The sequence below is a fragment of the Eublepharis macularius genome, chromosome 12 (genome assembly GCF_028583425.1).
Source record: "Eublepharis macularius isolate TG4126 chromosome 12, MPM_Emac_v1.0, whole genome shotgun sequence".
Taxonomy (NCBI): domain Eukaryota; kingdom Metazoa; phylum Chordata; class Lepidosauria; order Squamata; family Eublepharidae; genus Eublepharis; species Eublepharis macularius.
In genome coordinates, this window is record NC_072801.1 from 31,980,174 (window position 1) to 31,998,836 (window position 18,663).

Below are 18,663 nucleotides of genomic sequence, written 5' to 3' on the forward strand. Positions count from 1 at the left end.
ATTGCAAAGTCTCTTGAAATAGTAAAAGAAAAACCCACCATTCTCGCTGTCCACATTCCGCTTGCTTTGAACCAGGTCTGTCCTCCCCGAGAAAGGATCTGCCTGTCCCGTGGAAAGCCTAAGCAATGGGACTCTGTGTTACCCTGTGCTCAGCTCTGCCAAAGAGCTCCCAGTGGCATCAGTTCCCTTCGGGATTCTAATGAGAAAAAGAGCAGCCAAGCAGGCAGCTGGTTAGATTTAGAATTGAAGCCGTTTTATTAATCAAAATGGCATACTACATGAGCAACAGCAATTAATCAATCAATAGTATATAAACACTTCATATTACCTCACCCACAGTATGACTAGCTGGAAGGGTCACCAGGTAGGGTTGCCAGTTGTCCAGTTTTGGCCCAGACAGTTTGATACTTTGGGGTACTGTTTGGGAAAACAGTCCCCCAAATACCAGACACCTGGCCTGGCCCCTCCCTCTCCCCCATCAGTTGCCCTGCCCTGACGCCGAGCCTTCTGCAGCAGAGTGTCACTGACACCAGACCGGGAAAGTGACCTGCTACTCCAGGCACCCGGGCAGCCTCCTGCATTGGTCCCTCCCTTGCCACCCAGGAGTGGCCCCCCCCCAGCGCAGCTGGAACTGGGGGGGAGGTTGGCAGGATGATGTCACTTTCTACAGTGAAGTCATCATGCCACCCAGGAGGTAAGTCCCCTCCCTGCCTCTCACTGGGGTCCAGAGTTAGGCCAGATGCCATCTGGCAACCTTATCACCAGGTGCATGCCTGGCACTTCTGGGAGACTAAGGGGATGAGGTATCAGGAAAATACTTTGCACAATGCAGTAAAGTCACTTCTGGGTGAAATACCATCAAGATTGGGGGAAATTCTAAATTATCTATTGGCATGGTGATGTCACTACGGGGGTTTCAATGGGAAGTGACATTGCCACATCAAACAATATCCTTCCCCCTTTTCCTCCCACCTCAGTGGGGGATGGGGAGCACAGCCGGGAGTTTGCCTGCTATAAATGGGCAACTGCAAAACCTCGAGGGAAGGACCATGTCAAGGAGTTAGATTGAATAAACAACAATACAATAGCTAATAAATACCAATTTAGATAGTGCAATAAATTTATTCATTGCACTTGTCACTTTGCACCTTTAAATAATATTTAAATTAATTTAATATTAATTTAAATTAATATTTAAATAAATTCATTGCACTCGTCACTTTGCACCTTTAAATAATATTTAAATTAGTATTTATTAGCGATTGTATTGTTCTTTATTCATTCTAACCCCTTGATGTGGTCCTTCTGTCGCGGTTTTGTGGTCTGAACCGGAGGTGCCTCCTTTTCTAGTGTTATAAGTAGGCAGCTGGCATTCCTACCAGATGGTCACTTCATAGGTAAGGAGAGTGTGCCTGGCCTTTGGGATGGTGAGGAAGCTAGCACCCATGGTCATACCTAGCTTTGCTCCCGCTTTGTTTTGAGTTGGAAAGTGTAGAAACAAGGCGCAGGGTCTCTGGACATACCAATACGAATCGAATACCTTTATTGGCATAACAGGACATACATATGCACAGTGAGCAAGGAGACAACAACAACAAAACAACTCTTGCCCCATCACTTAAACCATTCTTCTCTTCAATGCACAACAAAGAAATTTAGCCACAGACTCAATGATTCCAGCATTACGTGTGGATATTAAAAGGCGTGTCTTACTGTCGTCCGACTGACCTTCGTGATTTTGAAGCAAAGGTTCTAGATAAATACAATAAGCAGTATGGGTCTCTGGACATGTTCTTTCTCTCTCTGGGCGTCTCCCGTCCTGCATTATTCTGAGCTCCCATTGGCTATCTGTTCTACATTTACAGAAAAATGTTCCTATTGCTTTCAATGGGCATGTGAAAAGTTCAGCTAGCCCGTCTTCCTGCTACTGTCTTTTTTGTACATGTTCTAACCATAACCTTTTACGCATGGTTATTTGCCCCCCTTTTTGGCCCTCTACTGCGTTGGATGTTTTCCTGATTCATGTACAGCATTCGATCAATACCTTCTGTAGTAACTCCAACAGTATCCCAGGTTTTGTCCAAGTTTTGTGGAAGCTGGTTTCCCACTACTTTTTCCTCGATGCAAGAATATGCCAGGTCTGACTCCGATATACATGTTGTTTACATTTGCCTGTACTGGACCCTCCTGCCTCACAATGATTGGTCTGTTTGGCTACTCTTCCCTCTTTTCCATCTTATCTTCTTTCCTTCCCCTTTCCCACCCTTTCTCTATTCTTTCCGCTTCCAGGGTATTTAAAAAAATGGCTCCAGATCATTGTGTGTGCTCAGTCAGTCTATCACGCCTCACAGACCTCTCACCTTGTTTTGCCCATCTGGCCTCACCAAGTGCTGAAGCACCCTGCCCTGCAACACTTTGCTGCCCGAGACTTGGCCTTTGGGAGCTCTGCCTGCCCAGCTAGACCCTCAACATGGCAGTGCCCCCCCCCCATTCGACTCACTGGTGGTGATGGTGTTTGCATGCCAGCTGGCTGACCTGCCCAGGCATAAAAGAGCAGCCACACCAGCAGCAGTAAGGTCAAGGCACACAGGTTGCCCAGCATCCACTCCTTCCTTCGCTGGCCCACCTGGTCATTGTTTGATGGTGGTGGCAGCAATGAAAGAGCACTGCTGCTGCTGCTGCTGCTGCTCATGTGTGCCCAGGCTGGCTGCCCAGCCAGCTGGCTGGCTCTGGCTCACATCAGCCCAGGGACGTTTCCCCATGTCTTAAAAATAGCGCCCCACTCACAGAATGCTGGTGGCTTTTTCACATGATTTCCAAAACAGACAGGCAGTTATGATTCTGTTAAAACGTGAGTGGGGCACTATTTTGGTGGGGAAATGGCCTAGGAATTGGCCTTCAGGAGTCCTGCCTGCCTGCCTTGCGAGCCCCTTGGATAGAAACAGAGAATGAACGCCGCCCTGAGAAGTGTCTTTCTGCTCAACACCTACATTCTATCTATACACATGTAATCTAAAGGTTTCTGAATGATTTGAAACTCCATTAATCTCTGCTAAACAGTGGAATTATAGATCACTCTGCTTACAGTCACAGCAATTAGGATCACCCAGGGCAAAAATGCAAACTGGATTATGAAGACTCTGGTGAGGAGATCTCACAAGACTTCACAACAGATTCAGGCTTTGGTGGTCAGGAGGATACTGCCTTAATCTCTCAGAACCAGTTTGTTTTAGCCAGAACTGTTTAAGATACCATTGTGGGAGGGCAGAAAAATCTGTGGGTGTAGACGTGTTGTAGTCATCATGAAGTTCACTCAAGATTTTTTTTAAAAGTGTCTGGTTTTCAGGGATGCAAAGAGATGATTGAAGCAGACAGGGCTCCTCCTGAGTGCTGATGACTGAGTGGACACAAATCAGAGCCAGGCAGCCTGAGTGCATGTAAGCAACCAGAGTGGCAGCAGTGCTCCTTCACTGCCACCGCCAAGCAGGCTGGCATAAGAAGGAGTGGCTGCTGGGCAAACTGTGTGCCCTGGCCTCACTGCTGCTGCTCTGGCTGCTCCCATGCACTTGGGTGAGCCAGGTGGCTGGCTACACCAACCCTGTTACTGCCACTGGTGAGTCAAACGGGAGGCCACCACCACACTGAGGGGCTTGCCAGGCAGGCAGGCAGGGCTCCTGAGGGCTGAATCCAAGATGGCATGGCACTGAAGGGCTGGGTGCTTTGGCATTTGGTGAAGCTGGATGGTCAAAACCAAGTGAGAGGGCTATAGGGTGCCTGGTCGTATGGAACCACTAGCATGTGAAATAAACAAAGAAATGGATGCAATGCCAGCATGTGGAACAAGAGAGAAGAGGAGAGATTCTCAGGCAGAATGTTGGTGATTGGTTGCTTTAGCAGTTTAACAATTGTGCAAAACAAATGACGTGCGCAACGAGGTAAGCATTTTGAGAAGATCTTTCTTCCAGTCAGATCTCTTTTTCCAGTAAGGAGTGGGGACTGTGGGGACAATTAACATTGGAGAGAAATCTGACATCGAGGTGGAATTGCATAATGCACCAAAAAAACCCAGGCAAAATACATGAGCTTTTATTTCTAACAAAATCAGGAGCAAAAAGGATCCACATCTTGCCAGAGACAAGCTGACTTTCACACTGCATGGTCCATCTTCCTCCAGACTTTCTTTTGCATGTAGCTCCAAGTAATCATTTTTGTTCTAAGTATTACTTTAACTATTTTTCCAGACAGCTATGCAGAGGGACTCCCAAGAATGAACTTCTGAAATCTGGCCAGTATAACCACAAACTGTTTATCAGAGGGTGTTCCAGTAACTGGAAGGAACAACTGAGCAAGACACTTTCTCAGCACATAATCTTTTTTTTAAAAAAAACAGCAGGAAAATATCCTTCTCAGCTGCAGCCCTCTGAGCCAAATTTTAACTTAATTCTGGGGTGGAGGTCTTGGACCGTTAATACTAGGGTTTCCTCTTAGACTCTCTGACAGTCTCTCAGGAATCGCTTTGCTTTGTTTTTAGATCATTTATTTCCATCAACAAGATATCTTTCTGTTCTGACTCAATATAATCCATAGAGTCAGAGAACAGAATTAGTGTTGTTTTAGGACACCATTTGTCTTTTTTAAAAATGCAATGTTAATTTTTGATTGTTTTGCATTAAATAGCAAAAGCAAAAAACAGAGATGGTTTTGAAACATAGAATTCAACACTTTCAGATCCATGACCCTCAGTTAACACCTACATGTTATAAACCTGTTTCTCAGTTCCTGGGGGCTCTCATTTCCATCTTGAGAACTAAATGAGCCCTCCCAGAGAAGGCTGGTTCCAAAGCCCATAAAACTAGAAAACATTAATTTATCTAGGGGGAAAACCCAGAGATTTTCAATCTAACGAATAGCAAGAATAACAAGGGAAGGTGTTCAAGGAGCAACGCAGAGTCGGCAAGGCTGAGTTGCTCTCCCTGGTACTAACCCCTCTTTCACTGATCTAAAGACCCTTCAGAAAGGCAGGGCTAATATCCCAGATTGTAGCTGTCCTGGGAAGCGTCCAGATGTCTTTGTGATGAACCAGCTGTTCTGATCAGGAGGGGAATCCTGCTTTTCTTCCATATGATCTCAGTTCCTCCTTCCTGTGGCCTCTTCTCTCATTTCCTGGAGCAGCATATCCTGCTATAGCCCCTGTGCCTATCTGCTACTTGGACATAGCTTGTGAGCAGCTGCGGAGGTTCGTGGACATTCCTTTGCAACGATGAATCTGAAAATGCTCCTCATCCTTCTCCTGCTGTCTCTGGCCACTATTTTTGTCTTAGTGTGTGTCTTGCTGACTTGGAAGGAGAACCCTACCCTCTGTGGTGTCGAGCCACAGGCTTTCCTGAAGGAAAGACACAACAACCAGAGTTTGGTATTTGCTGGCCTGTCAGCAGAAGAGATGGTCCAGGTGGTAAGGTATCTCCAGTCCCACCTGGGTGTGCAATTGGTAGATGCTTATCATGCCAGCCCTTCTGATAATTGCATTTACTACCTGGATGTGCAGCTTCCACACAAAGATGAAGTGCTGAAGTTCCTTGATCATGGGGGGACGTGCCCCACTCGACAGGCACTGGCTGTGGTGTACTTTGGAAGCCAGTCAGATCCAAATATCACAGAGTATGTGGTGGGCCCGCTCCCAGTGCCGACATATCATCAGGATGTGACAGTCCAAAAGTATGGTGGGAAATTACCCTACCACCGCAGAACAGTGCTGGGTAATGAATATGAACAGATTGGAAAATTCTTATTGGAGGAAAAATTTCTTGAGGCACCCACTTTTATGGACAAGGTATTTGGACATAATGGGAGCAACTTTGCAGGTCTCACATCAGCTCCTCGGGGGTTCCAGTCTGGAGATCGTGCCACTTGGTTTGTCTTGTTCCAGAACGTACCTGGCTTCTTCCTGCACCCTGTGGGAATGGAGCTGTTGGTTGACCACAGCAGTCTGAACGTCTCTCAATGGAGTGTGCCAAAAGTCTTTTACAACGGCCAGTACTACAATGGCTTGGCAGAGCTGGAAAGAGCATTCCTAGAGAAGCATGTGCGTGTAGAGAAGATGAAGACAGTGTCCTCTGATGGGGGGGCTTCCTCGCTTAATCCCAGGGTTCCTCCTGTCGGATATGGTCCTTTACACCATGAGCCTTGTGGACGACGGTACAGTGTGAGCCACAACCAGGTTGTCTCTTCTTTGTGGAGCTTTGCCTTCAGGATGGATGTGAACAGGGGACCACATATCCATGATATCCGATTCCAGGGCCAAAGGATTGTCTATGAGCTCAGTGTGCAGGATGCCATGTCAGTCTATGGCTCCAACAGCCCTGGTGGGATGTCAACCCGATACATGGATGGAAGCTTCGGAATTGGAAGATTTACATATTCACTGGTCAAGGGGGTCGATTGCCCTTATTCTGCCATTTATCTCGATGCTGCCTATTTAATTGAAACTTTGGACCCAGAGGTGCAGAAGAATTCCATCTGTGTTTTCGAGGAAAATATTGGGGCCCCATTTCGGCGCCATTACTCCAACCTTCAGTCACTCTTCTATGGGGGGCTGCCTGGCTCTGCCCTGGTCTTGCGTTCAATAGCTACCATGGGAAACTACGACTATGTCTGGGACTTTATTTTCCATATGAATGGTGCCATTGAAAGCAAAGTGCGAGCCACTGGCTATATAACCTCATCTTTCTTCTATGGAGATGGGTTGGACTATGGCAACCGGGTTGGTGATCGCACCCTTGGAACGATACATACCCACCTGATCAACTACAAGGTGGACTTGGATGTGGGAGGTAAGTGCCTTGAAGTTTCAAGGAACATCACGGTAGCTCTGCACATCTTGTGCCCTTTCTTGTTGGCAGCCATGTACCATGTACTGCCCCCCCATCCTCCTCAGTTACGTACAAACAAAACTTCTCTGTGGCTTCAGTCCAAGGCAAGAGCTATATGCTGCCTGTCAGCAGGGAATGCCTGAAGACTGTGTTGTTTGCAGACCAGCTGTGTTTATTTCCTGTTGACAAGAATACTCTGAATTTTGGTGTTGGAGTGAGGCTACTGATGGGGGTTCCTCTGTGCAAATGTTTACGTTTGAAGTATCTATATGATGACATTAAAAATAGCCTATTTCTCACTCCCTTCATCCTATCTTTGTTCTAGGTGGGTACCCCTGTTAGTTTGTATAATAAAACTGGAGCCTAGTAGCACCATAAAGACCAACAGAACTTTAAAAATATTATGATAGTGGTCATCTTATTGTAAATTCCTTTCCTAATTGTTACTGGCATGGAATTTGCCTGTTTCGTTGCTGCCACACATTAAATAGAAGTTTTATTTGATTTCATCACAATCCCAAGAGTTTCTTCTTGAATAGTTATTGCCAGTTCAGACCTCATCATACATGAAGGTAGATTTTTTTAATCCATTGTGCATCTCTTAGTATTTACTTATATTTACTTATTGCCCATTCACCCTGTTGGGAGATATATTAGATCTCTTTGCTGTCTACTCAGAATTTGACTATGCTGAATAATTTGGTGTTATCCATAAACATGTCCATCATACTGCCCACCTTTGATGCCAGAACATAGATGAACAAACTAAATATCAGAGATCCCAATATAAATTCTTTGGGGATTCTATTGCTTATCTTGAGATTCATCTTCAATCCCTGCTACTATATTGTAGGCCAAAGTTATTGAAAAGTTATCGAATGCTGCCGCAAGGAATGATCCAGCTTGATCATGTTATCTCCAGTGCCTACTTTGCATCCATTTGGAAATTCCCCAGGAATTCTGATGCACTACGTTTGAGTGCACAGTTTGCAGAAAGTATAAATAAGTTGTAGTTGCTGTTGCTATGGTTCTTTCAGCACCTTTGAATTGCAATATTCACCTGTTACCTAAGTTATATACTCTTCCACCTTTCTGTCAGTGGAACCAATAATTCCTGTGAGGCTGTGATGTGCTGATGATAAGCAAAGACTGCATTCAGACATCATAGTTTATTCGTAACAAGCACAGTGTCTTGATTACAGACTCACACAGGCAGCAGGCAGCAGGCAAGTTGTCAGAGCAGGACAAATCACAGTTCCAAAGTTCAGGCACAGGTTAGACAACACTCACAGCTTTGAGTCCAAAGGGGGTATTCCAGAATAACAGGCTGAGGTCAGAGACAAGAGAATCAGTTCCAAACAAAGCAGCAAGGTCAATAGTAAGTGGACACATTGCTTCCACACAGCCACTCCCTTCTCTGCTGCTTTTAAGCCTCACGCTGCTCAGCCACTTGTGCGGCATCATGCACCTGCCAGCTGTTTCAGTCCTGCTCCTGCAACCACTCATCATCACTGTTGATGCAGGGCTGGTGCTGTGCTGCTAGCCTGGCACTGCACCTTCGAGCTTGGAGGGCTCTCCTTGCCCTCCTCTGACGGCGCTCCCGATGCTCTGGTGATGAGGGAGGAGAGCTGGCCTGTACCTGGCTCTCTGTTGCCGGCCCAGGGCTGGGAAGCTGAGGGGGAGAGCTGGCTGGTGCCTGGCTCTCTGCTGCTGGCCCAGGGCTGGGAAGCTGAGAGACCGATGTGCTGGGACCTGGCTGTGGATCTACATCTGAGCCTTCAGAGCCTGCCTCCTCCTGCAGTGCCTCTGCCACTGGCTGTGGATCTGGGTCAGGTTCGCCAGCTGCCTCTCCCTCAGAAGAGTCCTCTGAGTCCCTCTGCTCTGCTGGGCTGGGCTGGTCCATGATACCCAGACTTGATTTATTTTGGGGCCCACATGCTTCCTTCCTCTTCCCTCTCATGTGGAAAGTTTCTTTGTTTAACAAGTCTTCAATTTATATATAATCTGTTATGACATCCAAATTTTGTTTTATTTTTATTTATTTACATTATTTGTAGCCCACCTTTCTTTGCTGAGATACAAGGCAGATTATATAGACTAAGTCAATATGATCTTCAGCTGCGACATTCAATAAATAATACAATAGGATAAGGATAGCAGAAATTTGAAAACAAGCAGAAATCCAATACAGTGCCGAAAAAAATGCTGAAACACAAAAGAAGCAGATTGATATGACATATTAAACAAATGCAGAAGTATCCAGTAGGAGCATATTTACAGCAACAGATGGTACACAGTAGTACAGTCTACTGTACTACTAGAACGGGTATCCTACGAGTTCCTCCAAGATGTGGGAATGATATCCCATCATGCATCTCCATATCATGCATGCCCAATTCATTTCCTGGATCCGCTACTAAAAAAAGTAATTGTTTGTTTGGTAAGCGCTGTAAAACTAATTTATTTGTTTATTTATTTTTGGTTTCATTTTTAAATGGCATGGAAGCAGGAATTTTCTAAAAATGGTGAAAATCCCTTTAAAATGCCGCCATTGTAACTATCCAATGAAGGGCAGATAACTTGTAGATAGGGATTAATAATTAACCTATTCGTACAGTCAAATCACATGTAGACTTGAGTGCCATCTACCTGCTGATCAGAGAGCATTAAGGAGTGAGCAGCAGATAGGAAGCGGAAGACTCTGACTCAGAGCGGGACCACAAGTGACGCCTGACACAGGTTGGACACTTGCCAGCTTCCCTCAAGTTTTGATGGGAAATGTAGGCAGCTTGGCGGAATGTTGGACAAGTGACAGTTGAAAAGTCCATTGGACAGCAGTCAGAGAGTCAAGCTGCAAGACCAGGATGCCTACATTTCCCATCAAAACTTGAGGGAAGCTGACTAGTGTCCAACCTGTGTCAGGCGTCACTTGTGGTCCCGCTCTCAGGAAAAAGGGCCACTCTACATTGCTGACTTACTGGTTGTGCCAGAGTACACGTGTCGTCGTGACCACACTTAACGGTGAGTTTATGAATCCGTGCATGGACCAGGACACGCGAACGTCGAGAAAATGATGGACACGGGCAATTGAGGTAAGTCAGGCCTACTGACACTCGCTCGGTTGCGTGAAATTCATATTGTGTGGTTCAACTCTCAGCTGCATTAGGATTGACTATGTATGTTGACAGAATTCCGCAGTACTTTTATGATATTGAGACCCCGGGCTGTCATAGGGCCTTTATGTTGGCCAGACTAAATGCCTTTCCCTCCAGTGTCCTCCAGGGAAAATACCAGCGAGATCCCTTTTCAGAAAGACATTGTTTGTGTGGAGCCAACTGCCCAGATACCATCCAGCATATAATGTTGGAATGCCATTTATATGCTGAGTTACGAAGAATGTTGTTTGAGAGGTTGCCAATACATATTGAATACCAGAACTATTTATCCTTTTGTCATTTTCTGTTGAAGGATAATGATACAGTGATTTCTAGAGTGGTTACGGAGTTTTTAGTGGGTGTGCTTAAGATTCATGCAAGCTTTGTATAAATATATTGCCTTCTGATATTTTATGTAATTTTATTTTATTATTATTATATTATTATTTTAGATTTTTAGTCCGCCCTCCCTGCCGAGTGAGCTCAGGACGGAGCACAACATTTTAATTTACATAAAAACACATAAAAGCAGATTAAAACATGACAAAATTTAAAATACTACATACAATAAATGGCAATGGAAGAGTTACTTCATTTCAGTCATTTATAGTGACTTGTTTGTTGTCTTAGATCCTTGTATGCCATTAAAAGTATTTGATTTGATTTGGGTTGAAAGTACAAGAGTTATCCAAGAAGACCTGGAGTTAGGGCCAAGCTACACATGACGAATGACACTTGAATGGCAAGTGTATTTCTCCCTGTTCACTTGCTCTCCACTCAATCCACTTGCCGTTCAAGTGTCATTTGTCATGTGTAGCTACTTCTCTTGTTACCTAGGAAAGACGGATTAGAAACAGGGCAGTAATTGACATCATTTTTGTCTAGGGATGTTATTTTAAGTAGCTAGAGGATGAATAATCACCTCTGAGTGGTCAACTGCCTTGAGTTAGTGACTGATCTATGATAGACATAAAGGGTTCATTTATGCAGTGTTTACATGATTTTTGCTGCCAAGACAAGCAAGAATCTGAAGCACAAGTAGTGACTTTCCCAGGTACCTGGATCCTGTCAATATCCATCACTGTAAATGGACCAGATAGCGTATTAGGCATTTCTTCTGCCTTGCCAAAATTACAGCTGGCATCTAGATCAGAGAGTATTTGTGCTATTTTGTCAGCAAAAAAATTGCAAAGGTGTCACAGCTAATTGTTCAGAGGTTCAGATGTAAAGGTTCAGATTTAGGAGTTGGATGTCAAGATACATTAAACAGTGGAACAGTCATGAACCAGCTAATGCAATGATTACAGAGAAGTAACATTTCTTTGCCACTGTAGGTGTCTTAAGAAAAGGAGGGGTGTATTTCCTTGTCACCAGGATTCTAACTAGGATTTAGAATCCCAGTTACTGGGAAAGAAAGAAGCCGCAGCTTCTTATCATGCTTGCACTAGGGGGAGGTCACAAGATACTGGAGTTATTTTGAAGACTGGAAGAGCATGCAAGGAGAGGAAAGAAAGAGAGTGAACATCTGCACAGGCCCTTCAAAAGAACCCAGGTTTGGGTCTATCTTGTTTGTTTGTAAGATCTGAATAGAATGAAAGTGTACTTCTACCAGAAGAGGGCATTATTAAAGCAAGTGAAGTGACAGCCAATGTCTGTATATAACCTACTACTTTCCAACTCCCTTCTGCATCTAATAAAATAGACAACAAAATAAGATGCCACGTTAAAATAGTTAGCCTTTAAGATGCCTCTATAGGTCACTGTTGAAACAGGACATCTAGGGTCCAGGTCTCCCATTTTTTCTTTCTGTTTGTTATAAGCATAAAAAGGTACTAGTATAAGGATACTACACTTGATCTTAGCCAAAAGGCTGAGAAGCGATACTAGTATAAGGAAAACAAAAGCAAGTGTGGTAACCTAATTTTGTGTGTGCGTGTGTGTGTGTGTGTGTGATGAGCCATCAAGTCACCTCCGACTTATGGTGACTCTATGAATGAAAGACTTCCAAAATGTCCTATCATTAACAGTCTTGCTCAGATCTTGCAAACTGGATGACGCGGCTTCTTTTATCAAGTCAAGCAAGTTTTATGCCCAAGAAAATAAATTTCTCTGAATTTTATAAAGATTTATTGTCGAAGGCTTTCACGGCCGGAGAACATACAATTCACAATGGAGAAAGAAATCGAGGGAAAACTCCCATTTCTGGATACCTTGGTCATCCGCAAAGCAAACTTTCAGTTAGGTCACAAGGTCTACAGGAAACCAACTCACACTGATCGGTACTTACAGAAAAACTCCAATCACCACCCCCGACAGAAAAGAGGCATAATGAAAACATTAGTGGATCGTGCAAGACGGATATGTGAGCCACACTTTCTCAATGAGGAAATTAATCATCTAAACCACGCGCTTCAGGCGAATGGCTACTCCAGAAATGAAATCCGAAGAGCAATCAAACCCAGGATGAATCAAACAACCAAGGAAAAACAGTCTCCTACAGGAAAAGTGTTTTTGCCATATATCAAAGGAATTACTGATCAGATGGGAAAGCTTATGAAAAAGCATAACCTCCAAGCGGTATTCAGACCCACCTGAAAAATACAACAGATGCTACGATCAGCAAAAGACAGTAGAGACCCCCTCACCTCTGCAGGAGTATACCGTATACCCTGCAGCTGTGGACAAGTTTACATCGGGACCACAAAGCGTAGCATCCAGACAAGAATAAAAGAACTTGAAAGACACTGCAGACTTGGACAACCGGAGAAATCAGCAGTGGCTGAACATAGCCTAACTCAAACAGGGCACAGTATCTTATTCCAGGATACCAAAATACTGGACAACACTTCCAACTACTTTGTCAGACTGCACAGGGAAGCCATTGAAATTCACAAGCATAAGGAAAACTTCAACAGGAAAGAAGAAACCTTAAGAATGAACAGAGCATGGTTTCCAGTTCTGAAAAATACCAGGCTAACAAAACACTCCACACCCGACAATAGCCCTGCAGAGAAGATTAGCACATCAAGCACCAATCCATATGCAAAAGAACCTCCTCAGGATACAGTGAAGCCTCCCGCCATTAGCATTCCACACCCTGGGAAACTCTTAAAGGATGACTCAGCTCAGTCCCACCCCTCCTGAGTAGATATAAATGACCTGCCACATCTTTTCCACACTGTGACACTGAGAGATCTCTATCTTTTGGTGCTACACCTCTGAAGATGCCAGCCACAGCTGCTGGCGAAACGTCAGGAACTACAATGCCAAGACCACGGCAATACAGCCCGGAAAACCCACAACAACCATTTATAAAGATTGTAAGTAACACTACTAGTATATACATAAGCCCTCTAAAAATGTTCAGTTTCTTAGAATGCTTGTAGTCTGTTTCCCCCTGCATACGTAGTTGGCTCTGGCCCTGCACTGTAGAGGGAGGCTGGAGAGAGGCTGAGTGAAGGGTTGCCAGACAACAGGACAGGAAAAAGATGGGGTGAATTCCAAGAGAAAGGAGAAGGACTTGAGGTGCTTTTTTCCTGGATGACAGTCTCCCAGATGGGACAGCTTGTGGGGCAGCAGCAGAAGTGGGGCAGTTGGCCAAGGAGTAGCCATCTTCAGGGCTGGGCCTTCTTGCTCCAGAGTGTTTTCTGCTACTGTGAAAAGTAGCTTCTTGGAGTCAAACATACATAGCATCCTGGGGCTTCTGAGTTAGACCCCAGAGAGTAAACAGATTCGCTGTTCCCCTCACTTTGAGTTCAGGACTCCTCAATATATTTTGTTGTCTACACTGTTGTGTCTGTACCCCTTGTTTTCCTCGCCTTCCAAGAGAAGCAGTCTTTGTTTATGCTGCAGCAGTTCAAGTTCTGCGTGGGGAGCGCACAACGCTGTGACAACCTGGTACTTTTTAGTCTGAAAGAACTGGAACAAGATAACTTAGTTTGAACAGTAAGTCCGTACAAGTAAAACTAGTTAAGAAAAGAGTTGAACAATTATGAGCTCTTACCATGTACTCTGATTTCAATTTACTCACATTATATGAGATTTTATAAAAGAAAAAAAAAGAAAAATTAAACCAAATAGACCATCTTTCCTTGTTCTGACTCCCACCCTCCACTTATAACTTGCTTTCTTCACAAGGCTGACCTGGTTTTTAGCAATAAAACAAACATAAAAACAGGCTGGTATGGCCTTTGTTTCCAACAAACTGAACTCCCTTCTACATGACCTCAGAGAATAAATGAGTAAAAATAAAAGTACTCCACCATCCCAACACATTTATCCCCCTCCCACCAATGATCTCTGATTTGAGATCTAACTCCCAGCTTATTAAAATTAAAAAAGAAAAAAACAAGACAACATGAGTACCAACTCTAATGCCCATGATGACCTGGGAAAGTTTAGAAAGAAAGAGCGACAGCTAGAAAGTCTCCTCCCCCTCCCCCAGTACACAGCTCATATTTTTTAGATTTTATAAAACAGATCTAATAGATTTTATAAAACAGATCTAATAGTGCAGGGTAACAGAAGGTTTAGAGTGAGCAAAAGGTCACAGTGTTTTTATGAGATCTTTTTGATCGGAAACCTGCTCCATCTGGTGCTTGTGTTAGATTTCTTGAGCGGGTATTCTTCTGGAGGGCTCTAGATGGATTCTGGAGTAGAGGTGAGCATGGACTGGGAAAACACCATGGATCACCAGCATGTGGTCCATCAATTTTCAGGGACTACGGACTTTTCACGGACCAGCGCGTTCATGGACCGGTTCGTTGGTCTGTGGTCTGTCCCTCCCGGAGGCCCTAGAACTGCCCCCTTCACACTCAGAGATGCCAAACTTGCAGCGAGGCTTCAGCAGGCTCTCCTCCAGCCACCCTCCAAGTTTGACCAAGATTGCATTTCAGAGATCTGAGTTACAGACCCCCCCAAAGTGGCTGCCCCCAGGAAATTTCCAGGAGATACCAGGAGATGCAAATACCAATTGACTTGCATTGGCTTGCAGCACCAAAAAGTTTCAATGAAGCAAAATCAAACAGAAAAGGGTGGGGGAAGAGCCCCCTCACTCACCAAACCGATACTTGCCCAGCCGTTGCCTAGGGAATTAATTCTTGCTCCTTGTTCACATAGAGCAGAATGGGAGCTCTCTGGTTGGCAGGCAGAGCTGTCTATCAAGGTTTTGTGGGCTAAGATTGGTGTTCCCATGGCTGCAGAACATCCACCCCTACATTGCTTAGGGAACTAATTCTTCTTCCTTGTTTGCATAGAGCAGAATGGGAGCTCTCTGGTTGGCAGGCAGAGCAGAATGGGAGCTCTATGGCAGAGCTGTCTATCAAGTTTTTAAGGTCTGCAAAAGGTCTGCAGATGCCTTCTCCATTGCCTAGGGAGTTGATAGATTGAAGCAAGAACGTCTGGACTCACGGACCAGGGACCAACGGACCGTCCCAAACGGACCAAAGTTCCTGAAAAAGATGAATCCCACAAACCATGTGTTCGCAAACCACAAACCAGGCTGGACTGTGTCAAATTTAGATTCGTTTTCCGGACCATGACCACCTTTATTTTGTTGGAGAAATTTGGGAGTGGGGACCCCTCCTCCTCTCTCTCTCTGGGTCCCCTTTGGCAGCACCTCGGTCCTTTGTTCTGGAGAGCCACTTACCAAGGCTTGCAACCCTTAACCTAAACTTGCTTTCCCTATTACTGGTCTGTCCTAGTGACGTAAATAAGCACCTCTCTACAAAGAAGATCTGAACCAATAACAAGGGTTTATTTTAGAATTTAGAAGATACAATTCCAGTGGTTAGTAAGACCGATAATGACACAGACGTACAAGCATGCAATTAGTAGTATTATATTTATAACCCTTATACAGACCTATAAAGAATTCTTAACCTTAATAATATAAACCCTTAAGCAAACCTTATACTAATTCTATGGTAAAATCCTTATACAACCCTAAATAATGAATCCTTAGCCTATACTTATGATATATTAATTTCAAGCCAGCCTCTAGAGTACTTGCTTGCAGATGTTCGTCATTATGTATTACTTGGAGTTTGCATGGGTATCCCCATCGGTACTTAATTTTAGCTTTAGCCAGAACTTCAGTGATAGGTTTGAGTTCCATTCTTTTCATCAGGATGGCTGATGGCAAATCTAGATAAAGCTGTATTTTCTGGTTTTCATAAAGCAAGAATCCTTTCAAACAAGCTTCTCTGAGTATTCTTTGTTTTGTTCTGGAGTCTGCTAGCTTAACAATGATATCTCTTCGTCTTTTGGAGTTTGGAGATAGGGGTGGGCCTTCCTTGAAGGCTTTATCAATGAGGGGGGCTATTACTTCCTCTAGATGAAGTGCAGGTGCCAGCTAGGATGCTAGAAAGATTATCAAGTCTTTATTTTCTGCCTGTTCAGGGAGCCCTCTGAGCCTGATATTATTCTAGGGTTGCCAGCTCCAAGTTGGGAAATTCCTGGAGATCTGGGGGGTGAAACCTGGAGAAACCTGGAGAAAGTGGGGTTTGGGGAGGGAAAGGACCTTCGCATGGCATAATTCCATACAGTTCACCCCCAAAAGTAGCCATTTTCTCCAGGTGAACTGATCTATGTGGCCTGGAGACCGGGAGCTCTCCAGCCACTACCTGGAGGCTGGCAACCCTATATTATTCTGTTGTAAGACACTCTCCAGGGAACATCAATTCCTACATCATTAGTTCATTTCTTTGCAGGCATTGTATTTCTTCTTGGAGGGTAAGCCCCAGCTCTATGGCTGTGTCAGCCATCTTAGCAGTTTCATTTAGAGCATGATTGAACTCATTAAGCTGATCAGAGAGCATGTCCATAGACATTTGAATTTTGGCTGACAGTCAGGATTGTAAATGGTTTAGGCTTTTGGCAAAATTATCTTTTGTGAGGGCACCTGCTTTATTTTCAGACATGTTATTAACAGGTGCCATTTTGGTGCCTTCTGCTGAGCTACTCCATGGCATTTCAGAGGTAAAAAAAGTTCTTACCAACTGTGTTTCAGGTTTGGCAGCTTTATTTTTGCCTCCGGTCGCTTTCCCCATGGTTTGGGAGTCTGGATCTGCATTTTATTTACTTTGATTTTGCTGCATCTGGGGAGAGGGTCGGAAGCCTTAGCAGCTTGTACCTGCCATCTTGCATGGCACTCCGCCCCCCATCCTCCTCTTATTCTCCATTTGTCCTCCTTTGCGCTGATGTTTCTGGAACCTGCTTTGTATCTGATGTTTGCAGTAACATCCGAGTTGAAGTGGGATAGTCTACATGTGGATAGGAAGTTGCAGGTTTCTGAACCTCCCACCAGCACTCACATTTTCTCACCCTATCTATCTCTGCTCCTCAGTGCCTTGAAAAACGCTTGCTGGGGTCATCATAAGTTGATTGCAACTTGATGGCACACACATACATACATTACATAGTTTATTTCATTGTTCACGTTTAGAGGTTTGGGAGGGGAGGTGGCATGGTATAGCCTGATCTCTTAGAAGCTAAGCAGGATCCGTACTTGGATGGGTGACCACCAAGGAAGATGCTGCAGAGGAAGACACTAGCAAACCACCTCTACTTCTCTTACCTTGAAAGCCCCTTGCTAGGGCCACAATAAGTCAGTTGTGTGTGACTTGATGGCACATATCCTTGCATGCATTCCGAGATTTATCCCATTAGGGAGTCCCCAGTCCGTGGCTTGGCAGACTACACTGGAAGAAAATGAAGGAGGTAAAGAAAGGGGGGAAAAGATGGAGAAGGAAACAGAGCAGAGGCTGTATAGACAGAACAAAACTTTGAATGACAAATCTTGTTTGTGTTGACTGTTCTACTGCATCAACCTACAAGTCAAATTGGCAATGATATTGTGAACTCCAGAAAGACCTGCATTTACTTATTACTAGGATCTTCACAATATACCTGTAACTGGATTTGCTTCTGCAAAAACTAAGGACATTTCTGGTACCAACCTTTGGTACTGTCTCACATTACTGGCTTTTTACACAGAAAACCAAATGTATAGTGCCTCGTTTCCCATGCTACTGTTCTGTTAATAGCTTCTTACTCAGTTGAATGATTGCATGAGCCTTGCATTTTGAAAGACCAGCTATTTATTCCTGGGCCCTGAAATTCCATTTGCTTTTGTCCTGTAAACAAATGTAGTTTCATGGAAACTCAGTTTGATCTTAGTAATACCACAATGGTACAAATTTCACCCCTGCTTTTCTTCATATCTGTCCCTTCCCATCTCATGGGAACAACGAAAGTCTTATTTAAATAATTATTTTCTGGCTATAGAAACAACCCACTTTACCCGGGGGGTGGGGGTGGGGTGGAAACACTGCTTCTACTTTGTCTGGGTCCAGAAGGACAGAAAGACTTCAGGTATCTTCCTCCAGTCATTGGATTACAACATGACTCCGCTTTATGTGATGCAGCTATCCCAACACTAAATGACCATTTTAACCCATTATTAAATGCGATGTCAGAACATTTTCAAGTTCCATTTATGCTCACCATTATTTCATAAGCCTACTGCTTGATACTTTGCAGAACTGTATGGACTAAGTACAACTTGTGAACTTCCTTATTTTACAGATGAGATGATCAGATAGTCATGGAGATAAATAATTATAAATGATAAGAAAACT

General features: G+C 44.2%; 1 protein-coding gene and 1 pseudogene across 1 annotated transcript in view; one reads left to right on the forward strand and one right to left on the reverse strand.

The window, feature by feature from the left end:
* The first annotated feature begins 5,177 nt into the window (after window positions 1-5,177).
* Window positions 5,178-18,663, forward strand: part of LOC129340591 (membrane primary amine oxidase-like) — a 34,225-nt gene continuing 20,739 nt past the window's right edge. The window contains exon 1 of the mRNA XM_054995468.1: window positions 5,178-6,830. Coding sequence (XP_054851443.1) covers window positions 5,261-6,830 — 1,570 coding nt within the window. The 5' untranslated portion in view covers window positions 5,178-5,260. The remainder of the gene's footprint in view (window positions 6,831-18,663) is intronic.
* On the reverse strand, window positions 11,833-11,906 carry LOC129340743 (U2 spliceosomal RNA; annotated as a pseudogene).